The sequence below is a fragment of the Neolamprologus multifasciatus genome, chromosome 3 (assembly GCF_963576455.1).
Source record: "Neolamprologus multifasciatus chromosome 3, fNeoMul1.2, whole genome shotgun sequence".
Lineage (NCBI taxonomy): Eukaryota > Metazoa > Chordata > Actinopteri > Cichliformes > Cichlidae > Neolamprologus > Neolamprologus multifasciatus.
The window spans coordinates 6,615,537-6,630,129 of NC_140441.1; the positions used below are offsets into that span (position 1 = coordinate 6,615,537).

Here is a 14,593-nt window from a genome sequence, read left to right on the forward strand (position 1 = left end):
GATGGTTCTGTCCTCTTTGTGATTACAGGAGCTGCCCTCAGATTCAGACCTCAGCACCACCCAGTGACAGCAGACAGATCATCCAACATGTTCACATGTTAACTGCAAAATGAACTGATGGAAACAGTACAAAGGTTAAAGTACCTCATGTGCTGTAGTGAACGCTGCAGCTGTTTTATTGATGAAGTTAAAGACAAAAAAACAAAAGGATTAATCACTCATGTAACTGTGTCACTATATATCAGCATTAACAGGACCTCAGTTTGGTGTTTCACAAAGCTGCTGATCTCAGACCTGCACAGCTTCTGTTTTAAACACTTGATGTACTCAGCTGCATGAAGAGCACGTTTGAGTTTCTTTAACACAAGCCAAATTGCATCCGAGTCCATTCAAACAAGGCAAATGGTGTTGTAACCGCCGTTTTTCCCCTGTCCGCTTCGCTCATGGCCACTTGGAAGTAGCCTGCAGTCAGGTCCAGGGTTGAGAATAACAGCGCATTGCCAAGCGCGTCCAACGACTCTTCGATGCGAGGAAGTGGGTATGCATCTTTGCACGTTACTTCGTTCAGCCGCCTGTAATCGCAGCAGAACCGAACACTTCCATCTTTCTTAATAACTACCACCGCAGGTGAGGCCCATGGACTTGAGCTCTCTTTGAGGATCCCCTGGCTAATGAGTTCCTGAACATGCCTCTTAAATTCCTGAAAGACATGGGGTTTGACCCTTCAGTGCCTCTGTTTGATAGGGGGTGCCTCGGTAGGGATACTGTGTGTCAAAGTGGTGGTATAGCCATAATCGATTTCACTTGCTGAGAATACGCATAAATGTGTTGTGCATGAAACGAATTCAAAACGTGCTGCAGATGTGTGTCACAAGTTGATCTGGCTGTAGGCTGTGACACTTGGCCAGAGGTGGCGCTGGTTGACTCGACTCCATGTTAGTGCACAAAGTAAACTGCTCGCTTTAGTTGTGAAGCAAAAACGCTGAAACCGGAGAAATAAAACGTGCGAGCGGAACGATAACGACGACAAGAGTCTCCCGATCGTTTACTCTTGCTGTCCTGTGAACAACACCGGCGTGGTGTTAATTGTTTGCTGTTTTCGCGATCGCGTCGCGCATGAGGATATCACCAGGTAAACTCGCCACATTTTTAAACATTTTGTTGTTCAACAGCATCAAGACTGACGGAGTGTGTTCGAGATAACCTCACAAGTGTCACAGATGACACATTTGGCGTTTTTTTGCTGGTTTGTCGGTAGCAGCTCCTGAAACGCAAGACTGCTACACATCTGTTCGACCAACGCCAGTTGATCTAAACGCCTGTAGATCTGGAACACCGGCAGGATTCACTTTCACAGACTCACAACCACCAGCTTCACCCCTCCCCTCCTCCTCCAGCTGTAGGCTTTAACATTGAGTTTCCCCACACATGTTTACAGACGAGTTAGAGAGCAAGAGAAGAAGAGACGGATTCATAAATGTCTTTGTTTCTGCTCTAACCTTACCCAAACAATGCTGCTCTACAACTCTAGACTACCAGCCACAAAGACAACAGCTGGAGAAACATCTGTCTACCTCTGACATCCACCAGCTCATCCATACAACAAACACACATCAACAACCAGGAAGCAGCTTCATCTGTCTGTATGCCCGATGGCCAGTCCAGCTATGACTACGCATACTACGAAGCGTGCGGTCGCTGGATTGGGACACAGCCACAGATGGTATCACTCCCTCCAGTTAATACACGACACCACGGTTCTTCATTCACAGATGGATTTATTCTTCCGTCACACTTCTTCTCAGAAACACCATAAAATCCACCGTCAAACTGTTATTACATAAAAGTACAGAATGACCAAACATAAACATTACAAATAAACATTTAAACCCAAGTTAACAAATACGCGATAAACAAACACAGTTAACATACCTCGCTGGCTGCACGTAACCGTGAGGGAATGAGTCCGCTTCAGGAACAAAAACTTAACAAAAATAATTCCCAACTTCTTCTTATTCTTCTTCGCAGCTTTACCTTAAACTGCTTATTTATTCCTTCTTCTGACTTAGTTAACTTATTAACTTAGCTTCTTTGCACATGCTTTTGACCTCCCTTTACGTCACTTAAAGGGGCCTGTGCGCAACACAGAATGAACCTTAGTTCCTACCCCAAAAGGAACAACAACAAATAAAGGAAATAAACACACATGAACACAAAAAATTAAACAAACGGGGGGGGGGGGGGGGGGGGGGGGCAGAGGGAGTGTTCGCCCAGGGCACCAAACAGGCCAGCTCAGAGGTCTGACGCTTTCTGGAAACAGTGACATGCAGCTGCGATGAGCTGCACACGCCGCCTCTTTTAGCTCCTCCCACAGAGGGGAGGCTGTTGTTAAAGTTCTTAAATTCATCCTCATTTTCTTGTCGGTTCCTTTTTTGGGGTGAGCGCGTGGATATCTGTGACAGCACGTTAATTTCACGAGGACAATATCTGCAATCACTTTGAAACAGGTTCGTTTGCACCTGAAAAAGAATATGATAACTTGAACATTCATTTTGAAGCGTTTTAACTCTTGACTTCTTTTTCCTTTCGTAGTTTAAATATTGTTGATGCTTGTTTCTCGTCTCGTGTATCTTCAGCCATGCTTTGACCTACGACTTTCATCCGTCCCCTGACGGAGCTCCTAAATCAAACTACCCGTGTGTCACATTAATGTTCTTTCTCTTCCTTTTCTTTTTCTTTTTTTTCTATTTCTTCTCAGGATGTCAAGCAGCACTCAGAAGCACCGCACCTTCGTCAGCGAGCCCATGGCAGGGAAACCGGTGACGGCGGTGCCAGGAATCGGACCTACTCTGGGGAGGGAGCTGAACAGGGAAGGCATCAGCAAGGTGCGCAAAATACACACACACACAAAAAGCAGAATTTGGTTTTTTGGACATGAACGACTTTAATGAACTGTAAATGCCTGTGACAGGGGAGCGCGCCTGTCACCTGTCAGGCAGAAGATCCCAAACAGATTTCTGCATTTCACCTTCATGCTGTGTTTTTCTTACATTTATAGCGTACATATTATTTATAAATGCAGTTTGAACCTCTCTCTCACACAACGTCAGTCTGACTTTTGCTGTTTTTAACTTGATTTTTGCTATTCTTTGTTTATATCCCTGTTGTAAATATATAATCATGTGAATTCCTGAACTCTCTCCTGAAGCTGTCAGAGGAGCTGATGTGTTTGTTCATGTGTGGTATTTTCTGTGTGTCAGACTTTAGGTTTTGTTTTCCTGCTTCGTGAACTTTGTCATAGGTTTCACTTTCCTCTGAAATGCCTCTTTTGCGCCTCACATCGGTCATATCCTGCTCCTGTTTGCACTTATTTCTCTCTCATGTCTTCAGTTTTGTCTTGTCCTGTCCTGTAAACCAATCTTCTTGACTCCCTCAGTCTCCAGCCTCTGTTTGTCTCAGTGATTGTAAGTGGTCATTACAGCTCAGCTTCCTTTTTAAAGCTGTCTGATTGGATGGTGTGTTTCTCGTGTTTTCAGGCCTCTGGCCTCCTCGGTCACTACCTGACGCATGACCGAAACCCGCAGAGCTTCAGTCAATGGGTCAAACGCAGCAGTGGAGCGAACAGTCACCAGGCCAACGCCTGCACCCAGGCTATGAAGGAGTGGACAGACAACAATCTGTGAGGACCTTCCCCCTTTACCTGAGAGGCACCTCACAGCTTATCATGTGCTGAGCATGAATAAAACATAAATAAAAGTTTGTGTGCCGGAGCTTCGTTTGTGTGTGTGACTCAGTGAGTGGATCTGTGTTTGTTAAAAACTTTGTTTTTAATGACTCGCTTGCACTGGCTCAGTCTAACAGACGCCTGAAGGATGATGCGACTCACATCCGGTGAAGCGCCGCTCTCCTGTGGCCGTTTTTGATACTGCAGATAAATGCTGAGAGGTAATAAATGACAATCATAGTTTAGGAAGCAGGTCAAGGTGTTTGTTTGACCTTCATGATGATAGCAAGGGGAAGGGGGGGGGGGCAGACTGAGTCTCTGAAACACGATGGAGTCACCGATCAGGACTCTGTTAAGCCCCGCCCCTCATTGCCCAGCCACCCAGAGTCACAGAGGAGAGCACAGTCAGTTTGAGCTGCGTCACGTTTCCACAATCAGCCTGCCAGGACATTAGAGAAGAAGTCCAGCACATTCACGATGCTTTTAAACATGTTTTCATGTGTATGCGCAGTGTATTTTTAACATACAGGTATAACAGAATGGCTTTAGTTATTTATTTAAACTTGAGTATAAACTTATACAAAATGCAGCAAGATATTAAAAAAAACGTTTTATTGATTAAAAAACACACTATATCGGATTCATATCGGTATCGGCAGATATCCAAATTTATGATATCGGTATCGGACATAAAAAAGTGGTATCGTGCCATCTCTAATCCGTACCAGAGTAACCAGAGTGTTCATGAAATGCTGGGTTTATCCATCTTCTGGGACGGGCTTACAGAGGAATGCTGAAGATTTCCCTGTGAGGGAGCTGCTGGTGAAGATCATGAGTCCTACTTGATCAATGCCATGAGCTTCAGTTTTCCTGGTGTTTCTTAAATGATGCCTCTCTCAGTGGGTCAACAGAACATCTGGCACAGGACAGCTGTGATGAAAGAAAGGGAAGACGTTTCTCCAAACCTCTGGACCCTGCTGTAAATATATAATCATGTGAATTCCTGAACTCTCTCCTGAAGCTGTCAGAGGAGCTGATGTGTTTGTTCATGTGTGGTATTTTCTGTGTGTCAGACTTTAGGTTTTGTTTTCCTGCTTCGTGAACTTTGTCATAGGTTTCACTTTCCTCTGAAATGCCTCCTTTGCGCCTCACATCGGTCATATCCTGCTCCTGTTTGCACTTATTTCTCTCTCATGTCTTCAGTTTTGTCTTGTCCTGTCCTGTAAACCAATCTTCTTGACTCCCTCAGTCTCCAGCCTCTGTTTGTCTCAGTGATTGTAAGTGGTCATTACAGCTCAGCTTCCTTTTTAAAGCTGTCTGATTGGATGGTGTGTTTCTCGTGTTTTCAGGCCTCTGGCCTCCTCGGTCACTACCTGGTGCATGACCGAAACCCGCAGAGCTTCAATCAATGGGTCAAACGCAGCAGTGGAGCGAACAGTCACCAGGCCAACCCAGCTTGGTCCTGATGGTCTCCCTCACTAGTTTCTCTCCAGGGTGAATGTAGCTGTTGATATAATATGGACTCTATTATTAAATGAAAAGAACAAATTAGACTACACTACTGAAACATTCTGCTGATGTTTTTAAAGTTTCCATGTTACCAGGCTGTAGAGGGCTCTGAAGATTTAAACAGTTTCAGATCCATTACACTCACATCCTTATGTTAAAATCTCAAAGGACAGCATTACATTTTTGATATTAACAGTAACTCTGGGCTTCTGTGGAGTGTGCAGCTGATCTCATCGACGTCTAAAAATGGATAACAAAACATAAGGAGTGCTGAATAGTTCAATAATACAGACTACTAGAGTAACAGATGTGTAGCAAAGCTAACTACCTAGCAACAAGCCTCCAACCCATTGCGTATGCTAGCGGCTAATCTAGCAAACAAATTAATAACAGTGATTTTAGATGTTTTTGAACTATAAGATGATAAGCTGTGTGTCTTTTTCATAACAGTTACATGGTTGTATTTACCTTAATTGAACGAGTTGTCAGTCACGGTAAAACCATCAGCAAATAAACTGGAGCAGCCGGGCTACGTAAAAAGTGTAGGGGGGTGTATTTGCAGTCACGTCCAGTGGGTGGGTGGGCGTGCACAGTTGCTCCACCTCAAGACACTAATGCACAGACTCTGGCTCCAAAAATGCAAGATGGCAGCCTCCACAAGCGGGATATTTTGGCTTCATTTTAGCACAGTGGGAGGAGGCGGTGTCGTGTCGTTAATGTTTGCTACAGTCATTGAAAAGGGGAAGGCAGGAGGAGTAGAGACCAGAGGTGGCAGCTCCGAGTGTCAGGTGAACTGAACTTAAGGTATAAAGTTATGACCTGCAGTCTATCTGGGTCAGATATAAACCAAGTTAAGGTATAGTTTATTTTCGTTGTGCTGACTTTTTACCATCATTTACAATAACTGCGTGCTAGTTAGCATGACGAAGTTTATATACAGCTGGGCGGGTGCTATGATGTTATTGATAGTGAACTTTATTTTATTCACAAGGTTAGTTAGTAGAGTTGCCAACTGTCCCGTAAAAAACGGAATCATCTCGTATTCAGAGAAAATATTACTCGTTTCGTGTTGAGGTGAAAAGGAACAGTTTGTCCAGAACTTCAGTTAGAATGAAAAAGACACGATGCTGGAGTTATTCTGCATCTTTATGCTGTCAGCTGCCTCTCTCCCCTCCTTCTCCTGTTGCTACTTCAATCATGAAACTGATCAATTATCACCTGATTGGCTTTTCTCTCTTGTTTGTTTATCGCCCAGTTTGCGCTCGAAAGAGGAAACCAGCGGATGTCGCGGTAAACAACAGCAGCACGTTTAAGCAGCTTGATCAGCTGATGTTTGCTGGAGCCACAGCTGTAAAAGCTGCTGTTGATGATATTGGTTTGATATGTGGTGAGAAGGAAACATGAAGATGGAACCAGGAGATGTCCTTACTGAATCATCAGAGCTGAACAGGTTTCTGAGAGACAAATAACACCAGGATCCTTTTCTAAGTAGCTGACAGCTGGTAACTGTGCAGGGGTGGGTCTAGAAAAGTTTTGCCAGGGGGCCAGGTAGGGCATTAACAGGGAAAGGGGGCACAAAGAAATACTTTTCTTTCTTATTCTCTTTTAAAATGTGTAGCTTTTAATAATTATCTGAATCTTACAACTAAAGTTTTATTTGATGTAAAATGTATAGAAATCATACATATACCAGGAAGACAGTGTACATCAGTGTTTGTTTTCATTCACTGCCTTTTGTTGATTGATTAAAATATGGTGATTTTCAGCTAGCAGGGCTCAAATTAGAACAGAGGTCAGTCGTATTTGTAGGTTATTGCCAATGACCTTTAACTATTTAAATACATTTTGCTAAAGTGACTTTAATGTCTCCTGTTTTAGAACAAAATAAGAGAAAAGAGATGACCGCTGTTGTGATACCCTTTATCTCTCGCCTGGGTTTGTTGGTTTTGTTAGGTCAAGTAATACAAAGAAGGACTGGCTTTGTTGAGCTTCCTCAGTAAAAACACTCACACAGGTAAACACTTGTATTTTTGTAGTAAATTTACATTCTGGCAACTTAAGCTCACCGTCTGCAAACTTAACATGTGAAGTTCAAGGTTACAGGAAACAAACTGAAGCAGAATTAAGAGCTAAAAGTATATATTTGTTTTTTTATCAGTACCAGTGAGAACACTGTTTATACTGTGTTGTTGTCTCTGCAAAGGTTTCTATCAATACATCTCAGAAAGACACAGCAAACATTTACTGTAAGGGAGTGAATAACGGTGTACTGTACAAGTACTAATGGCAGGCAGCAGCAAACGGGAAGAGGCCTGTATTTTGTATAGCGCTTTACTAGTCCCTAAGGACCCCAAAGCGCTTTACATATCCAGTCATGCACCCATTCACACACACATTCACACACTGGTTTTGCCAAAGAGTGCCAAAGCACTTTAACCACTAGCATTTTTTAACTAACTTATCTTTCTTGTAGAATTGTGCTCCAAATACACAACTTTGTGCTGACAAAATCGTTAGTTATTCATTTACAAATCAATATTGTCTGTAAGGAGGGCAATCCCCCCTGTCTACAACCCTGCGTGTGTTACTCCTGTGATTAAAGCATCTTTCTTTCAGCTTAACGAGTGAACCGTCAGCTCGTTCAAACACACGTTAAAGTCCGTTTGGCTCGACACCACCGAACAGAGGCAGCAATATATATATATATAGCAATATTTAGTATTTACTGCTGTTTACACTTAGCTAGATTAATGTGATGGTGTTGTGTTTAGTATGTTGCTCTGTTTTTTTTGCTTTTTTTCTCTTCTTTTTCTCTCAACAGGTGATCCAGGAGGTTTTTCTTTCTTTCTCTTTTTAAAAACAAAAAACAGTGCAGTGAATCCTGCTTGTGCCGTGATATTCAGGTCTGCAAACCGAGCAGCATTCACTGACTTTCAGCTTGTTGTTTTTGTGGATATATGACTGACTTTAATTATCCATAAAATCATCACATTCTCTATAAGATTAAGATCAACTATTGAACAGTGTATATTTTAAAGTCAAGGCTTTAAAACCAAGTTAACGCAGAAAGTACAAACATCACTAATGTCACATAACTTTGCCGACATGTGGCCAACAGTAGTGATGGCCCAATTGAACCTGAGGCTCCGGGGTGTGTGTCAAAAAAAACAACAGATTGCTTCAGAAGCACTGTGTCGAGGTTTGATTCGTATGGGCAGAGGAAGGTGATCAGTGACGTTCGAAGCTTCATTTAGAAAGTAACTGATTCAGTGGTTTATAAGGAAGTCAATCGTGGGATTTATGGAGTGTTTTGATGGTGAGAGACAGCAAACCACTGATTACTCTTGTTACGGATTCAAATATTGGGGATGGATACAAGAGGAAAACCAAAATAACAACACTGGTCCGGCCGGGTTGAGTCAAACGATGATTTAATGAACACACGCGTGGGAGATGGACACCATACAGCAGACAGCATCAGATCTCAAAATGGTGGAGCCTTGATCAAACTCTTATAGCCTCTAGTGGCCCCCACCTAATCATAAAAGCCTAAACATTCACATTCTTTCTCTCACAGCGCCTAAGCTACGACCTTGGCTCCCTGTTTATCTGCTCCTGCTGAGATGGGGCAGTATGCTCTGTTCTCTTCTAGTCAGACAAATAAGGCGATGACTTTCTGTAAACAGTATTTCTTATAACTCAGCAGTATAATGCATCATAAAACAATATCATTCATTCACAATAAATCAACAGTCTAATGTAATGCAAATCAGTTTACCAAATGTAATAGTTATCACCTTCTTCTAATTCAGGAGAATAATGCAAACTAAAACTACATAATAATTCACAATCTTTAATTAGGGGTCTAACATGGCATAAAATAATATTATAATCCAACATCCCCCCTGATGAGCTCTTTAGACTTAAAGAGCTCACTTACACCCTGCAATCCAGTGTTGCCGGGTTCATTTCTCCTTACTCCTGAGGCCCTTTGTCCCCCTGTTGGGTGAACCATATGTGAGATGACCTCTGTGTTTGCGCAGTTCAGATGCAAGAAAAACTATTATTACAACAACAATAGTAGGTACAGATGATACTCCCATCACTCCCCAGTTCTCCCACAGCTTTATTTCGGTGCTACCTTATACCCTCCAAACGTACTCAGACTAGAACCTCTGTCCGAGGATCTTTTAGCCTTTATTTTATTGCTGTAGGCACCAGTGTCTTCCAGTCGGGTGATCCTCTGCTCTTCTTCCTTCAACCTCAGGGGTTAGACAACCCTTCAGTTGTTGCACAGATCAGGGGATTATTCTGCCCCGATTTCAAACAATGATCTGTGTATTCTGGGGTCACCGCTGTGTTCCCCAGAAAAAGGAACAGGAACATGTCCCCCTTATGACCAAGAGCCTCTCGAACGTCGTTGGTCTGGTGTTCCTGGATTTCCGCCAACCCCTTCATGGTTATTGCTGTGTTTATGGGATCCATCCTTTTGAGGTGACTAACTGGAGCCCAAAATGCCATGACACTTGAACCCAGTTGATGTTTCAGCAGTCACCATGTCTGTCTCTGCTGCGAAGGATCCTCGTATATCTGTGACCTCGTCTGGTGTCTGTTCCTTTCTCTGTAAGAGACAGAAAACCAAAACACCTCTCTTCCCAGCTCTAACAATCTAATGTTGTTGTCTACTGATCTTTTGGTGGTTCAGAATTTGTTTAAAATATTCAGAATGTCCCAAGGACTTATCCTAATTTAGTCTATGTGTGTGTAAGCATGTTTGCATTTAGCCCGCTGCACTCAAGGCATTTCCTACACTTTATCAGTCCGGATTATCGCCGAACGAAGCTTATAACCTTCAAAAGACCGAGTGCCAACTCATTATAAGCACATTTGCAAGGTGTGTATGAAAATGATTAAAACCACTCATTCTAATAAAAGACATCAAAAACAAATCAGCCATTTCTAATTCTAACATGTGTCAATTCAACGGAGCTAGAAAATTAAAAGAACAGGTTAGTGACCTCATATCTTAGAAAGTATCAGACTTTCTCCTATCCAGTGTCGTTGCTCCAGTCTTGTGTTAGGGAATGAAATCAATTTACTTGTCCTGTTAGATCTGTTCAATTCCTGGCTTCGCCCAGAGCCTGCGTCTTCACAATTGTCTACAAACAAAACCTGTATTAATATGAACTTCACTTCAACATGAACTTGTTGACTACTTTTGACACCTGTAAATAGAAGATTAACATGAGGTTATAACAATCACTGTAATACAAATGTTAATGTAATGTCAATAGCTTCAAGAAATGTTTAATGCAATGCTTGTTATATGATTCTGATGTAACAATAATGCTAAAATAACAGTAAAACACCACCTTTTTATCCCTTACTGACCACAGCAGGGGCATCTATGTTTTAATTCAGCCATGAATCCAGCTCACCTGATTCATCACTGAGCCCCACCGGCACTGGCATCTGACAGGGTGGCGCTGCATATTCTTCCTTTAATGTCACTATTTTCAATCTGTTAATTAGAGTGCTTAAACATGAAGTAGACTACGTCCACAACAAGTCAATACAGCTGTAAATGTGGCCAATTATCAATCTATTACCAATCAATAACAAAAGATAGCTTTTATTTTATGCATGCTTTTAGTCAACCACTCACCCAGAGGATCTTCAATTCCAGAAAATTCCTTCTCCTCCTTTAATAAGTCTGTCCTCCTTCCATGCCCTGGTAACTGGTCCATCCAGAGCCATATCATCTTGAAATATACATACAACAAGCCAAACCACACCTTGGTCACACCAACCCTTTTCCGCCCTGAAAATGTCCAACGCCATCTTAGTCTGGACTGTCAAAGGTGACTTTAATGCTGACTGTTCCGACAATCCATTTTATAACATTTCCTGGTCAGATTAGCCAATCTCTGCACACTGGAATAAACATAATCAACATGATCAACATTTTTCCTGCATGTTTTTTCACCATCTTATTGATTCCAACGCTCCATCCTTATGTAGTTTGTTGCATTATGTTTATCTAGAACTCCACTCTGTCTCTAAATGTTTGAAGAATTTTTCATGTTAGGGGTCAAGTTTTAAGGATTTGACCATACGTGAAATTAATAATGTTATCACCCCCATCGGGGCTTACCTTTCCCACTTCGGATGATATTCCTCCCTATTCTTTGCAAGTACCCCCTTTTGGTGGCGAGAAACTGTTGGTGTGGTCAAGTGGGTGCTGTAAAAACAAAAGCTCAGGACAGAACAGTTATCAGTCATGTACTTCATACAAAATTAGCATATAATGAATTTCATATTGATCCTCTGAGTGTAATGGTACATTTTAATTTTAATTTATCAAAGCTAACCACAATAATTTTTCTTTATTTTGCTCTTGTTCTTGTGCAGCACCACATCTCAGCACATGCCCCTGTTGGTTCTATCTTACTTTTCTAAATTATTGACTATTTCCATGGAGAACCTAAATGACGTGGACCAATGTTTGTTATTACATATCTCTATTTTGAATGTGACAAGTCTATCATTCCCCTGTTATTCATAGACATTAATAGAGTTTTTTGGCTTTTTTTTTTTCTTTTTCTTTTCTCTATAAAAGTTAATTGACTCTTTACAGTGGCCTGCTATGGTTAATATTAACATGTTCAGTCATGAGTGAAATCAAAGCTTTTCTTCACTTTAGCATTTAACATTCCCAACAATATAATGTGATACATTAATCGAAACATAGTTAATAAAACACAATTTTCTTAATGCAAACATCAGTAACTCAAAATTAGCAACCAAAGGGTTAAGTCTGCAGTTCACACTCATGTGAAGCTACAGCCTCCCCCTTTAGTCTCTGTCATCCTTCTGTTCCTGCAAAAACAAAACAAAGCAAGACAAAACATCCACCCTTCTTTTACAAGCTGGGTGAATTGTTTGTGGACATTTACTAATCCTAAAGTCGATATCGTTCTTGTCTCAGTATCAAGTCACATGCATACATTCACACACATTCATACCAGATATTGCTGATATAGGAGTCTCACACGCAACCTATTTGAGGCTCCATCACCAGCAAGATGATGTCATCATTTTAAAGGAAAAACAGTTCCTTGTTTTTTGGGGGGGTTTTTTTGGACTGGATTGACTCGCTGCAATCCTTTTAGCCTCAGGACTTCTCATATGATCAATGTCCCATATAAGTGAATTTCTCCCAAGCCAATTATAATCATGGAGAAACACACTTTGTGACTGTTTTCAGTAAGAATATTTTATAGCGCTTTAAGGTTCAATCTCTCAGGCCTGGATTAAAGAGCTGATTTTTTAAATCAGGAACTCACAAAATACCAAAATATCACCACCGGTGGATCACTCCTCTCAGATGTTCTTATTTCAGTGCACTGTAACAAAAGCAAAAACAAACGTAACCAATAAAATACTCATATAATAACAAATACTGGGGCCCGTTAGAAACATGTCCAAACATAAAACCATCTTTCTCTCTCCTAGAGAAAGAAAACAATCCAAACCTCACTGATAAAATCAACCTAGTGTTAAGCAAAACCTAAAAATCAACCAAAACTTCACCAGAAAGTTCTTCTCCGTCCCGGGACAATATTGTGTAGGAATACAGGTACCATAACTTCTTTTTGCACTGACAAAAAACATGTTGAACTTATTTGATTCAATCGTGGACACTGGTTGCACACAAATGTTTTGCTTTGGTAGAAACTTAAACAACTGAGTTAAATCAACACAACCTTTTCATATTCAGTAAACCTGTGCATTTTGTGTTCATAAACACGATTAAAACATGTTCAGATGGAGTAAGTTGAGCTCCTGGAATATTTTAATTCTTCACAATTCTGTCATTTTATTTCAACACTATTCAATAACTTTTATCCAAATTCTACTTGGTCCCTTAAATACTACATGTTGTCTTCATATTGCATACGGTTCAACAAAGTCTAAATTCTGGTTACCATAAAAATTGAATGGGTCTACAACAACTACCATCCTCCTATCTTTATCTTGATTGCAGGAAGGCTGGGAAATAACCCTGAAGTGATAGGTTACGAGGCAGGGTGCACCCTGAACAGGTCACCAGTCTATCACCTAGAAACAAACAACCATTTACACTTACATTCACAGATAATTTAGAATTATCAATTAACCTAGCTCTAATAGCTGCATGACTTTTCACTGTGGCAGGAAACCAGAATACCCAGAGAGAAACCACTGCAAACTAGCCAGACTGTGGACTTGCACCCAGGACCTTCTTACTGTGGAGCAACAGCACTCACCAGCATGCCAACAATGTAGGAAATACAGGGAAGCTATGATTTCCTGTTGAATTTTGTACAGATCTTTAAAGCCTGAGGCAATTGTGTTAAATACACGTGGGATGCTTACGTAAATCCAAGGGCTGGCCCCCTTTTCTTTTTTTTTTCTCGGTGTGTTCCTCCTTCAATTAAATCTCAATCACAAAAATGTGGCGCTCCGAAATAAGGCTCACACCGTTAATTCATCATTTTCACTCTCTACCACTGCTCCTTATCAGGCTGTGTGAAGCACAGTAAACAATTCAGTCAAGGCCTTGAGCCATAAACAGACATCACTCACAGACATTGTTTTCATAACTAAACTGCTTTAGACCCTGTCCCCTAAATCTACACAAATGCTCTCTGGGTGACATGAAATGCATTTAACCAATTAACAATCAATGGCTTCTTATTGTTGTAACAGATTCTGTATTTGGACGTTTGTGTGCAGCATTTTGCGTATCAGCATAGCATTTGTTAGTAAAGCATTCTTCATTGCATCAGCGTGTGTGTGTATCACTCTTCATTGCACAAACATGTGTATGTGTGTGTGTGTGTGTGGATCACTTCTCAGTGAATTGAATCAGCATTTCGATTTGTGTGCGTGTGTGTGTGTCATTTCTCAGTCAATCAACGAGTGCATATGTGTTCGTATGTGTGTTTCTCTTGATTCTGAGTCAGTGTATGTAGATGTGTGTGTTTGTGTTCATCACTTTCCTGTTCTGGTGTTCTGGGTAAACCACGGCCTGAAGCGCGTGCCCTGGGGTCCTACCCTCCCCCTTTTCAGTCCATTTGGGTTCATTGGTGCTGCTGCCCAAAGTTCTGTCCATACTGGTCACGTGTTCATGAATGTAAGCTGTTTCTTCATTGCGTGTGTGTGCGTTTTTGGGTGGATTATTTTAACTTTTTCTCAAACAAGGCATTTCTCTAATTGTGTGTGTTTTTAATTTTGTTTCCCAAATTTTGATTTCCCACCTTAAATAACAGCATTCCATGCCTTCAGCCAGGAATTAGAGCTTGCTTGTGAGATTCA

The 14,593-nt window shown here is 41.3% G+C and overlaps 3 protein-coding genes across 3 annotated transcripts in view; 2 read left to right on the top strand and 1 right to left on the bottom strand.

Annotated features, from left to right (window-relative positions):
* Window positions 1-2,253, bottom strand: part of LOC146521294 (uncharacterized) — a 139,935-nt gene extending 137,682 nt beyond the window's left edge. Inside the window, exon 1 of the mRNA XM_085155058.1 lies at window positions 1,933-2,253. The gene's annotated coding sequence lies outside the window, so the exon portion shown is untranslated. The remainder of the gene's footprint in view (window positions 1-1,932) is intronic.
* The window catches only part of LOC146521302 (Fc receptor-like protein 4), a 39,864-nt gene continuing 26,147 nt past the window's right edge, over window positions 877-14,593 (top strand). Inside the window, exon 1 of the mRNA XM_085155189.1 lies at window positions 877-1,132. The gene's annotated coding sequence lies outside the window, so the exon portion shown is untranslated. The remainder of the gene's footprint in view (window positions 1,133-14,593) is intronic.
* On the top strand, window positions 2,369-3,770 carry LOC146521303 (barrier-to-autointegration factor-like protein). Its single transcript, XM_085155389.1, has 3 exons — window positions 2,369-2,507; window positions 2,759-2,885; window positions 3,537-3,770. Exons 2-3 carry the CDS (start codon window positions 2,760-2,762, stop codon window positions 3,681-3,683), a joined length of 273 nt encoding a protein of 90 aa, XP_085011515.1. The 5' UTR covers window positions 2,369-2,507; window position 2,759; the 3' UTR covers window positions 3,684-3,770.